The following is a 13,847-nucleotide window of genomic DNA, read 5'->3' on the forward strand; positions in this document are numbered from 1 at the left end:
AAAGGTGAGAACATGACTGACATGAATCAACTAGTCTTTAGTACATAATCTATACAATACAGTACAAAGAACTTACGTATTTTGAAATCAACAAGGTATAGGAAATACTTAAGTTAGATCGTAAGGACAATACAAATATAACTTAGTGCTGCAGATACTGCACTTTACTAAGTAATATTGTTGTATTAGACAAAAAACAAGGTATAATTCCAAGGTCCAAATAGCTTTATGGTATAACTAGTAAATACGGTATTATTTCATTTTTATTTTCTTGATCTGGGGCTGCATACGTGTACAGTATATCCATATGATTCAATACAGAGTTACTGAGGACTGTACTTCCAGTGTTTGAGGTATTGTGATGGACACTACAAACACTGTAACTACCTTGTTCTATCCCTCAATTTCTCTTATAACAGAATAGGTTTATAGTATACTTCACTCATAAATATATGATAAGAAATACTAACAGTAGCATCTCTCTCCCTCTTTAAGCTTTCTTCTTCTAAACGCTGCCTTTCCTTCTCCAAATACTCTACACGGCACTCAGCCTCCTTTAGCTTGCAGTCTCTGCTCTTCATCAGCCGCCCAAATTCCCCATCTTTCATTCCCTCGAGCTAAAATAAAAAAATTGCATGATGAAAACAAGCAAAAGAAATATTCACTCTCAATTATATCAACTTTTAATAAAAAATAAACAAAACAAAGCCATATGTGAAATTTTTAATTAAACATTCTTGATCAATATCCAATATACATCTTTTCCATTATTACTAAAACAAAAAGAAATTAGCCAGAGAAAAGCACAGTTGTGAGGGGTCGAGATTTCTGACCATGGCCAGGAGTATCAGGGGGTTAAGAGAGAGGTAGTGGGGGAAGGTAAAGGATCTTCTGTCACTCTTGTAAGCCCATTGTCACAGCAGCTCAGTGAAACAGGAATGAAGAACAACACATTCATCACTTGCTCGGCTTTAATTCTAATTTTTTACTGCATTACGAGAAAGGAAAAAAGTGAGTCCAGGAATTGAAAAAGTAGAAATAGGAGACACTGCTACCTGCATATTACACCACACTGATGGATAAAAAAAGTGGTTATAATAGTTAAAAATTAAAGTGTGTGTGTGTGTGTGTGCACTTGTAGTATATGGGTGATACAGTGAGTCTGGCTGAGAAGGATGTTAACTAAGAAGAATATTAGGACTTTAGTAAAGAAAAGTGGCAGAGAAAACTGTATGAATCAAACTGCTGGAAAAGGGGACCTGACTCACAGAACATATCCACAATGTATGGTTTAAGTTTGAAAGATTTATGTGGAAATAAAAGATATAATTTTCACCTGCAATTTGAGTTCATGGTTCTCTTTCTTCTGGGCCTTAAGTTGTGCTTCAAGATGAGATGGTTCTCTGATGGATTCATCCAATACCGAAATATTCAATGCTGCTGCATTATTTCGGGCGGAAGACCTACACACGAGTAATTGCCAGACGTGAATAAAACATTCTCATTAAAAATATAACTAAATTATACAATACTATACGAGAGAGTGGGTTCATGTAAATAGTGGTAAAGTGGAGCAGAATCAGTTTAAAAGTAGAGCAGAGATGAATGGGTACAACAACATAGGAATGAAAAACAAGATGGGATGAGAGGCTGACAATGCTAATAAAGAAAAAAAAAGGGATCATCAACGTAACTTCCAGGGAGGACTAATGGTTGCTAATAAATACCCGATGTTCCTTTACTTTGCTGCTAAATCAAGAAAATATTAATACCAGTAGCATGTAAGGGAAGACACTGCCAGGAACATCTATAGGCATAATTTTATCTTGACCTTTTGTAATAAATTAATTGTTTGACTTGTCTGTTATAAAAGGTCTTCCTGTACATATTGCTTTATTAAAAAATAGACTGCCAATAAAACCTAGTTTGTAGAACAGTAGTGCAATTTGGATTTACATAGAGAAGTACCGTACTTACCCATCTCCATTTCGCCGTTTCCTGTTATACGTGAAACCTATAAATGAAAGGTTTTTGCCTGTAAATCCCTGCTGCACACGAAAGTCATTTACACTAGGTACTCTCTTCTCATTTTCAAACTCCTCAAAATTGCTGGTATCATCCACTCCATTCACAATGGGGACAAATGGTGGAGGAGCTGCAATAAACAAATAAATAAATAAATATATTCAAAGACAAAAGGTAAAGAAGCATTTTCTACATTAAAGAATTCCAATTGAAAAAAAAGTTATCTAGAAACCTCACTTTATAAAGCAGCAATTAAGCAACTCCATACAGCTAGAATTTTGAAAATTTTATAAAGTTGAAAACTAGACTACCCTTCATCCACACAAAGAATTTCAAAACAGACACATTTGGCATTAAGGTACAGTATCATAAAGGAAAATAAATACCAGCAATGAATTCTGAATGTAAATGCACCAAATTTACCAGTGGACACATCAAGTTAAACAAAATACTGAGCGATGAAACATGAGGGCAGAAAATGCAATATATTATGGAAACACAAAACTTACAATTTCTGAGGTCATTCCAATTGACGTGAAGGAAGAACTTGTGCTGAAGTAGAGCAGAGTGGTTAAGGCGGTGGCTCGAGTCCTCCAATAAGCCGCGTATTAAATCCTTAGCCGAGTCGCTCGTTGGATTCTCAGGATCATCCTCAAACTTGAGCATTTTCTTACATAAATGAAGAAAAAGTGCATTAAAATGGTTATACCACACACAATATCTCAAAAATTAATCAAACAGATAAAATATTGTAGTTCCTGTCCAATTTTCTGAATTAACTTAAAAATTTACTTAAACCCCACAAATAATAAATTTTTGCCAATATGTTAATTATACCACAAAAAAACACACACGAGATGGCAGGAAAGAAAGGAAGGGGAGGGTCAAGAGGGAAAGATTAAAGAGGAGGACACGGATAAAAATATCAGTACAGGGCAATACAGTAACCCTTAAAGATCTACAGGCGACCACCACCAGTCCACTTCCTTCCACCTCATTACTACCATAGAAACACTGGACAAGAAAGAAACCCACAGTACCCATATAATATTGATAATGCCTTACTAAACACTAAGTAAAGGGAGTTAATATAATACAGGGGGTCCCTGGGTTACGAATGGTTCCGCCCTGAGGATGTCCTTAACTCAGAACACATGCTAAGTCCTTATATACATCTAAAATCAATTAATTTAAGAGAAGAGAAGAAATATAATGACAAAATACAGTAAAAGAAAGTAAAAAATAAGTCATCAGGTAAATAAAATACTGTAAATTTCATGTTTAACCTCGTTCGTATTGGTGGGCGTTCATAAGTCGGGACCCCCTGTACAGTAAATGACATACTGTACTGTATCAGATGCCATATCTACCTGGCAAATAATCCTGAAATTTTGTATATATCTCATAGATAAATCAACCCAAGCTTTGGAGGATATACTGTACTGCACTAGTAGGCTTACCTTATGGTTCATGATGTTGCTGTAGGTAGTCACAAGTTTATCCCCTTTAAATGGCATAGTACCATAACACATCTCATATGCCATTATCCCCAAGGACCACATATCACACTCAATCTATAAACATATCAAACAATTTTGGTTCTAAAGGCATTATGGACTAACTAATTATCAAACTAAAGCTAATTGTTGTTTATCAGTTAAGTAGTGCTGATTTTATTAGTGCAAGGTACAAACAAATGAGTCAGCCACAAAACTGCTTTACATTTCGACATGTAATTTTTTGGATAAACAGTTTCATATAGTAAATACAGATGCAAACACAGGCAATTGAAACTAAATCTGAGTTAACCATATTGTGATCTCAGTGCATACTTTGAATAAGGCAGCAAAAATATCAACTAATTCATTATCTTAATTGCAAAAATTAATAGATTTGAAAAACCAGTGTACTTACACCGTAGGAAATACTACCAGCCTTTTCATTTAACGACTGGAGAACCTCTGGAGCAATGTAGTCTGGTGTTCCTACAGGCATTTTGCTTCGCACAAGTCCACTTGTAGTGAGTTTTGCAGCTGAACCAAAATCTGCCAGCTTTATGTGTCCACATCGATCAATAAGAATGTTGTCAGGCTTTAAGTCCCTACAAAAATATCATACATTAAGAAATTACACCACACATAATAAACAGAACAGTATTTACAAAACACAAATACTCCAGACCATGATAACTACTGTACTACAATCACTATGGTGCTATGCAGTACTATAAAAACAGTTGTCAGTCTCTTCAAAAAAATTCCTACCCTTCAAGGCCAAATTTTACTGGTAATATTCCTAGGAACACTTATCTGTGTTCCTGAACAATTTGAATGTTCATTGCAATATATTTCTCTCACCTATGAACATAACCCATGGAGTGTAAAGCATGAACAGCTAATATAATTTCAGCCAGGTAGAAGCAGGTCATATCTTCAGGAAAACACCCATCATAGCGATCCAGGAGAGATAAGAGGTCACCCCCTGGATGAAACTCCATCACCAAGTAAAGTTGTTGGGTATCCTGTGTGTAAACAAAATAAATAATTTATATGCTTTCACATTCTCATCATGAGGTGCATAGGATACTGAAAATACAAAATACTGAAATAAACTGAAGTGTTAGAAAAGTTGAGCAGACCACATAGTCTTGGTGATATTAATACAGAAATAATAATAACAACAATAACATAAAGGGAGGTGGCATATTATGGTCCTATTTTTATAATACAGGGTACGAAAATTAATTAAAGGAATTACAAGAAATAAAAAAAATTGCCATCATAACATCAAAAACAACATTGGTGTACCTTACCTGAAATGCATACTGAAGCTGTGTGATCCATGGAGAGGTCGCTTTTGCCATGATGTCCCTCTCCTCCTCATAAAATGCAATCTAAAGAAAAAAATATTAAGATACTCTAATATTTCAACAATCAATAGCAGTTAGAAAATTTAACCACACCCCACACACTCACACACAGTTAAACTCCATCCTTAATTTAATGGGGGGAAAATCTTCAAAAAGCCCACACAGAGCAAAATGAAATTCTTCCACTTATGAGCATGCTGCACACTTAACCAATCATAAACTAGTAAAAGGGAATATGGCGTTTATTAATGTAAAATGGAGAAGCTATAATTTATGGGTTAGGTACCAGAAGACAAAGTGAATTATAGTTTAACTGATTTAAATGGATATACTGTACCTGTAATTAGTTTGGTTCCAGACACCAAAAAAAACCCTATATACTGTTCCAAAAGTGTTTTAATACACACTAAACATCATAGATAGTGCATAAAAAAATACAGCAACACATAGATACTGTAAAAAAAAAAGTTCTATATTACAGAAACAGTTCCTTCCCTTATCATAATCATCTTGTGGGTTATGTCAGTACAGTACAGTATACCAACATCAAGAAAGGCAGGTGTGCAGCTGGCTGTGACCACACTGTAAATAATATGCCAGGATTTTACATTGTACCTACATGTTGTAATGATAATGTGTCTGATTTCCGAAGACTCTTAAGTGCAAAAACATTTCCAGTGGCTTTCTCTCTGACAACTTGTACAACTCCAAAGTGGCCTTTTCCTATGACTTTCTTCTGCTCAAAATCATTCAAGTTTACTCGTACCTTCCGCAGATCATGAACAGTACTGCGATCTGAGAGGTTAGGGAAAAATATAGATTGATATTAGTCCTGTAACTATAAGATGAAGAATTAATCTTAAAAAACACAGAAGAACCTCTCATAAAAATAAAAAAACCAAAAATTACTTTAAGACTCAAAACATCACTTGCATCTTCATTAAACAGCTACTCTGTATAATTAAATTTTCAACTATTATTCCAGCAGGATGGAATCAGTATATATATATATTTCTATTAAGCCTAGGTTTCGGTACCCATGGCTGCCAGATGTTTATTTTAACTGAAGCAAATAAAGCAACAAAGGTTTTCACTGGCATTGGTATAGAGTATAAATGGTCAGGGTGCAAAAATAAAACTTAATGTTATGAGAGAGTGAGAGGAAAAGGTGGAGGGGTTCCCATTACATTTACTAATGACAAACAAAAGTTTTCAATAAACAAAGAGAATTATCAGAGGTAATTTGAGGTGGAAGAAGAAACATGATTAAGATTAGGATGAGAATCCCTTACAGTACAGTAGGAAAACCCTTCAACTTACAATCTTAAGAGACAAATACTGATACATGGTATATACAGTACAGTATTGTACTATATATGTAAACACACAATTCCTTACATTTATCAACAAAATCAGCAATATTCTTTTCTTTCTTGAGTTGGTCATTATTGCACTCATCATACAGTACCAGAAGAGCATCTAGCAGCCCCTCTTGCCCAAAAAGTTGTCGGTTTGATATGCCTGAGCCTTCATCCACATCCAGTCCTGAAGTGCTCACCAAAGAGCTCAAGTGCCTTATGCGTTTCACAATGGGCTCCAAAGTAGGCTCTGCCATAGTGCCTGGAACTGTAATGAATATGCATTATACACATGATATTTAAATATTAAAATCCATCACCCTTGTATACCCTTCCTATATAGCATTAAAAGCCCAAGTTTCAGTATTGCAACAATGAAGATAACTTTCAGAAGGTAAAAATAAAATAAAAAGGTAAATGATATCAGATTCATTTGTTATACAGTACCTGTACAGGTAAAGGTGGTATGTGTATTAGGATTTATATTGGATTCAATTTGTTAAATTATTCTAGAGATGCTGTTAGGACAATAGTAAGAAAATCAAAAAGACACTTGCACAAGTTTGGAGGTTAAGTAGGTTCTGTGCATTGTCATTTTGATTTGATTAGCCAATCAGAGTGCACTCACGGCATAATAGCACTGGTAGGAGCTTAGTGGTCATGGCAAAATATACACTGTCATTTAAAAATGAGATCAAATTGAACCCAACACTGTTGTATAGGTTATGGTTTTCATACTGGGGTCTGGAGAATTGTTGCCAGTGTCCTTTTGTCGGGTTATGGAAGTGGCCACTCTAGGGGTGGACGTCTGCCAACACCAGGTATGGAAACTCGATTGAAGAATACCTTATAAGATGCTTTAAACTTCAATTAAGTCACCCAGGCCCGCCTATAGCATAAGCTACCCGTTAAGCAGTTGCAGGCGATCTAATCTCTCTGGGTAACTGAGGTGCCATAGTCTGGTGGCCTCTTATACAGCTTAAGGACACTCTCAATACCACCTCTATATTACACTAGGTGGCTATAGGTGTGGACGTGTTAAAAGGCACTAATCTAAGTCACAGATAAATATACTTGCCAGTTACACTTAAAAATAAACGTAGGCCTTATGTGACAGCAGTCGGCCATGGCCATGTTTTGCCGTAATAATAATGACTTACAACAATCAACCTAACTGTTCCCATCAATAAACTGCTGGTGATTATAATAAACTTACCTATACACGTATTAATGTGTCATGAAGGTAATCTACAGACGCTGCCCCCTCACCCACCCACTCGGCTGTTTAAACTGAGGCAACAAACGACAACACGGTCACTGATTGGTCGACCTGCCACAAACACCAGTCAAATGAAAACCAAAACTCTTAAAAAATGCTACGGATTATATTATTTGTGTGATTCAGTTTAATACAGTTATATTTATATATAACAAAATTACATTGAAATTAAAATTACAGTAATCAATCTATTTATAAATATTCTATGAAGTTCGAATGTTATCTTATGTAAACAAACTTGTTATAGAAAACGGTATCAATTTACTCCTCACAGACTAAACTATTTATTCAGTGTTCGCCTCCATATAAAAAAATGAACTTGGCATCATACACAATTGGCCGTCATCTATAGTCTCATTCGTTTCCTCAAATTGTTTCTAGCCACCATGACCTAAATATTGATCATTATTAATGAAAATTATTCATGAGATTCATAACTTCGTCAACAATACTGCTTTTACAACACTACACGGTCCACAACCAGACTACAGGGGAGGGTCCAGGAATATCAAAAATGGGGGGGAGAACCAAGAAGTTGTGGGTGGGGTAACATGGCGAGCACAGCAATCCCATCCAACTGTTTTTTTCTTTTTTGTGGGGGAGGGGGAGCGCTGTAAGTCCCCCAGATTTTTTTTTAAATCTGGTCAATATCATGGCCATTTTGAAGCCATGTGCACTTGATATTAAGAGATATTCTGAGGTCAATAATAATTACTTTTTACTTTACAAAAAAGTCTGAATACTGCATTAAAGAAAAATTATTTGAATCCGCCCTTGTAGCAGGTTTTAACATTTTCAAAGTCCATACTTGAAGTATCATTATACACGATTTCTGTATTTCTCAAAACATTACAGGTACAGAGGACAAAGAATCTGGGGCCGGACGCATTCTGAAATGAATTTGCATCCTAGTCATAATCCTCCAGGACTTGACTGAAGAGCCTAGAGCAGTACTGGAATGTTCTTTTTGCTGCCCGATCTTTTTCCTATACAGTGCCCATCCAGATCAAAGGTGTTGTAATTCTCCATCATTACAAGTTTTGGGGTTATAAAGCACACAACATACTCATTGATATATTTATTGTAGACAAAGATGTTAAGCATACATTTATGAGTACAATACATTACTACACAACCACATTTTGTCATATACTGTTTTTAGATTTATTGTATATATAATATAAATGATACGACAACGATAACAGACAACTTATATTTTTATATATGTATAAAATGTTAGTCCACTACTGTATAAAAATCTCTTCTCATATATTTTCCATAACTGTCAGAAGTTACCTACCCATCCCCAAAAGTTAAAGGTTATGCAATAATTAAAATCATAATACTGTATTAAGCCAACAGTATTTTGGGCTTACGGTTGTCGTTAGATCTCAGTACCACTTGAACTGTTTGACATTTTAGCATGAATCGAAATAAATTATTTTACGAAAATAAAAGTTTAACATAAAAAGTAAGAAATGGACAGTGAAGAAAATACAAAAAAAAAATCCGACTAACACTAAGAAGATGTTGTCTATATTCTTATGAAGACATGGACTTTGCTATCACAAATAAAAGTTTTCAAAGTTTTATTCTTCACTGTACATGAGGAATAATCATTGCCATGTATTAAGCAACAACTGATAGTGGGAGTGTGTGAGGAGGGGAGGTAGAGAGCAGATGTGTGTCTAAACTGATCCCTGTTTAGGTAGTTAGTGACAACAACGCCACCTTGTAACTGTACTAACAAGCGTTTTATTCACCTTTCCTCAATTACACCATTTAAGGTTCACGACAGCATTTCTAAGCTATGGGACTTCTGTACATTGTAGGTTATAATCTTAAAAAATAAATAAATAAAAATAGATAAATCGCTTTATAAAGATGAAAGTTCTGAGTGATCTAGTAATGACCAAAATGTGGTTCTTTTTCATTGAATTCTCATTTCTCCTTTAACTTCTTCATGTTTGTTAGAGTTAGGTAACTATTAACTTAATCCATCAAACCATATGGATTTGCTCGTCAGTACATAGGCCTATCTGTTATCCAATTAGAGAAAACAGGGGACCAGTTTACAGTGTGGCGGGAGGGGCAGCCTAAGTTCTGACAGTTACAGTCTTACATCTTAATTTACTCACATTATACAACCAACATAACATTCTTTATTGCGGTAAATGCCAAGTTACGGTCTTTCATATATATATATTTGTTTGTGTGTGTGTGTGTGTGTGTGCACATATTATGTCAAATAAAAAATTAACAAACACGAGTGATGGTTAAAAAAACTTTTCATCATCTTCAAACAACAATATTAATTTTATGTTGTCTAACTTACAGAGAAAATGATATTAGTAACTGACATTTTGTAGACTACAAAAATACAGTAGGCAACCGTAATTTGGAACGTTCAGTACAGCAAGTGGTCAAGACTGGTGGGCGGACAGCACGCCCACTGGACCTTATACAGAAATAATCACTATTTTATCCCGTTCATTTGGTTTTGAACTTGGAGCTGATTAGTTAGTTCTGCTGTAAAGTTGAGCTCTTCTCGATGTATCTTGTAGAATATAGAGTAGAAAATGCTAACTATATTATAAAAATATTGACCTCTAAACCTGATTGGTTCTGGTTCATATTATATCACGAAGTGCATTAGTTTTGTCTGTTATATCAGAACTTCAAATTTATCACTGATTGTATAATTCAATGAAGCTCCAGGATGATTTAATTAATACTGAAAATACGCCAAGTTTTGATAACGGTGAGGTCAGCTGAGGTACTGTGAAGTAGTTCCAAAAATTTTAATTATTTTTTTTAATCTACCTTGTATATCTATACACACAAATACTCAAACTTTACTTCTTTATGGCCTAATTATTACGGAATACGGAGTAAAACCTGTGAAGAACTGACGCTGCTGGGAAAGCTCATTTAAATATTCATCAAAATATACATATAAAGACAGTGGCCATCAGTTGTCCACAGAATTACCATTTTACTAACGTACCGCGACACTGCTTTTCGTCAGTATCACATCACTGTTTTCTTGATCTACTGCTATTGGCACTTGAGCTTAGCAAAAATATATATCACATTCAGCGGTTTAGTGACATAATGCTAACATCAGCAGTATAGCGATTAGTTGGTGGGCAGCATTACGAGGGCGGTGGCAACTCCCGCAGCAGTTAGTCAACACTTGTCTCGTCAGGGTCACAGCGAGTTAACCAACGTTCCCTTTTATGGCACCTCCCTTATATACTACTTCAACAGCTGATTTTTACCTGTTATCTTTATATCTATCCTTACAATTAATATTAATCATGGATAAAACGATTATTCTATTATTAGTTCTTATGTACACCCAATATGAAACGGCAATACAGTAGTACATACAAAAAATTCATTACAGTTTCATATTATCTTAACACCGTTAACCAATATACATGGTATAGAATATAAAAATACAAACAATTGTTCATGGTTTACAGGTCACTAGGCTCTAAAATATAACATCGCGGCTAAAAATATACTAAAAAAAAACACCAATAAAAATATAATATAAAAGTAGGCCTAGTCTGTAAAACACGACAACACGAGAGGTATGTAGGTAATGGACGGATAACTGGGGGCTGCAGAGGGCTTATTTTATCCCTTGTGGGCCTCTCATACTGGGTGTAAGGCAGGAGTGGATTGTTCCAACTTCGCTGCATCTACTGTACTGTATATATAATCATTAAGTTCTCCCCAAATTACCATAGTCAGAAGCAGATAAAATTATTATTGTACATTAAGTCGTGGTATTGCACCGAGTCATCTTCCAGTGAATGGTAGTCTGTACCATGAGGGTTACACTGGGACTACAGCACCCTGGTGGGAAGACATGCATGCTGGTAACAGCAAAATTAGCAAAAAAAAAAAATTAATATGAGTACCTCTCAAAAACACTTCACAAACAAAACACACTGAATCAATTCGGAACATGTGATGTCGAATGAACTGTAAACATTGCATAACCCCCGCGCCACGCTTAAAACGTTGAGGATGGAATCAAAACCTTGAGGATTGAATCATGTTATAGCCAAAATTAGTATGCAAAAGTTCACGTTTTACAAACAGTGTTCCCTATTCATCAATCGCGTTACAAACCAATTCGCGTTGACAAAACACGCGTTGTAGCAGAAAATGACTGTACAGTACTGTAATTTTGAGATATCTTTATGTGTGATACTTTTCTTCATCGGTTTGACAGCTTACCGCATCGTATTGTTGGCGTATAAGACACATTTTTATTTTTTTGAATGTGTCACAAATTACCTCAGGCCTAATGCCCATACTACAGATGGGAGGCCGAGCACTGTAGTCGAAAAGTGCCTAGCTAGGAGTCTTGGACGAGCAGTAGTCCACTAAGCACAAAAAATTTTGTTACAAATTATCACAACTATTATCACAAACTTACGGCAATTTGTTGAAGATGTAAATAATGGCTTACATAGGCTTAACCCTTAGGCCTTGGGTGATGTTGGAGAATGCACGCTTTTTCCCACCATTGTTTAAATGCTCCAGCACGGGTTATCAGGTTCCTGTGTGACTATTTGCCTGTCACGCCCACACGCCGGCCACAGGAAGCTTCTGAACATAATTACCTACTTTTATTTGTTTCATTTTCATTGCCCATTTTATTATGTTGCATCAAAGTAATATTGCTAAAAGTAGTAGTTTTATTGAAGTGTAGTATTACCGAAAATAATAATACTATGATTATGTTATAAATGTATTTAATTTTGGAATTATTATTCCGATAATTATTTGTATGACCTACGTGGTCTCCCAAACATAAAGCCTGATGACTGACTGTGTGTGTGTGTGTGTCGCTGAGAACTTCTTTATGAAGAGTAATGCAAATAAAATAAATTCTAAATGGATTATTTATAGGAAATAAGTATTATGATCAGTAAATATATGCATTATTGGCCATCTCGGACACAAGGCAAGCAGGAAAATGACCCTTAAGAGTGTAGTGACAGCGGCTTCGACGAAAAAAAACATTCCCTTATTTGTTTCGTCACTGAGGAGCCAGGGAAGAATATAGAGGACAATGTATAGTTTTCTTGCGTCTTTTATTGTTTTATCATTTATAAAGGTAAAAAAACATTGGGGAAAAGAATATATTTTCTCGTTTTACGGCGTGGGGATTACGCGTCGCTACTAGCCTAGTGCGTAAGGGGTTTCGCAGAGATCACATCATCTCACTGCCTCCTTCCCAGCATCGTAACCACACCAGATACATGTCTTACATTATTTAAGTGTGTACCTTTAAGAAACATTCGCTTATTATCTAAATGAATATTGACCATAGAAAGATTAAAGAAATTTAACAGAAAGTTCAGCCGAGTCAGCCATTTGCAAAGAGTCGATGACGTAAAACAATAGCGTGGTGCACCTGGTGGTAGATCGAACACAACATCACAGCAAAATAAAGTTTCACATCCTGGTAATTCTCTTGACAAAATATGAACAAACCGCTGCTCTGATCAGAGGTAGAGTTGGGTTAGTATACCGTATATCACGGCTATAAAATGGCGGGGTGCATCCAATTTTCCATTTAAAAATGGCTTTTGGGCTCCTTGCTGTATGAATATTACCTAAATGTGACATAACCACGGACTCAGTAGTCCTTTAACCATCATCAGTTTTTTAAAATAAACAATTCACGCCTTCAAATAATGTCATCAAATTACTTACGCTGGTGTAATTATAACAACATAGTAGCGTCACTGGCGTCTACTGTTACCGATAACTGGAACTAATGTAGGTATCGAGTAAATTTTCCATTTGGCAAATGGATTTCATTGTTGTTACTTATTTATTTATTTATATTATACTGTAACATATTAAACTACACTGCAAAATATTTTCTTTCATTTATCACGCTTGCTTCACCGAGGAGGCGATAAATTGGTGGGGTGTTCCTAAATCTCAAATTAATTGGCTGTGTTCCCGACTATTTATACAACATGTAGTTCAACATATACGTATTCTAATTTGTGGTGTTTCATTAAGTTGAGTGAAAAGGTTACCGAGTATGTACTTACTACACCATTTATTACACAAATATATATATATATATATATATATATATATATATATATATATATATATATATATATATATATATATATATATATATATATATATATTATATAGTCTATATACATTATATAAATTAAGCCCGATTTTATATTCAAGAAATGCGTTAATTTATGATATTCTCGTTTATATAAAATTGACCCAAGATTTTGAGGGTAATGGAACAACA

The 13,847-nt window shown here is 35.1% G+C and overlaps 1 protein-coding gene across 1 annotated transcript in view; it reads right to left on the reverse strand.

Moving 5' to 3' along the window:
* The window catches only part of LOC121865227 (citron rho-interacting kinase-like), a 31,939-nt gene extending 24,383 nt beyond the window's left edge, over positions 1-7,556 (reverse strand). The window contains exons 1-11 of the mRNA XM_042364582.1: positions 7,469-7,556; positions 6,293-6,520; positions 5,514-5,689; positions 4,838-4,918; positions 4,383-4,546; positions 3,940-4,126; positions 3,486-3,599; positions 2,535-2,694; positions 1,978-2,155; positions 1,337-1,463; positions 471-617 (exon numbers count right to left, since the gene is read on the reverse strand). Coding sequence (XP_042220516.1) covers positions 471-617; positions 1,337-1,463; positions 1,978-2,155; positions 2,535-2,694; positions 3,486-3,599; positions 3,940-4,126; positions 4,383-4,546; positions 4,838-4,918; positions 5,514-5,689; positions 6,293-6,509 — 1,551 coding nt within the window. The 5' untranslated portion in view covers positions 6,510-6,520; positions 7,469-7,556. The remainder of the gene's footprint in view (positions 1-470; positions 618-1,336; positions 1,464-1,977; positions 2,156-2,534; positions 2,695-3,485; positions 3,600-3,939; positions 4,127-4,382; positions 4,547-4,837; positions 4,919-5,513; positions 5,690-6,292; positions 6,521-7,468) is intronic.
* Between the last annotated feature and the right edge of the window lie 6,291 nt (positions 7,557-13,847).

Source organism: Homarus americanus, unplaced genomic scaffold (genome assembly GCF_018991925.1).
Source record: "Homarus americanus isolate GMGI-L3 unplaced genomic scaffold, GMGI_Hamer_2.0 scaffold18547, whole genome shotgun sequence".
Taxonomy (NCBI): domain Eukaryota; kingdom Metazoa; phylum Arthropoda; class Malacostraca; order Decapoda; family Nephropidae; genus Homarus; species Homarus americanus.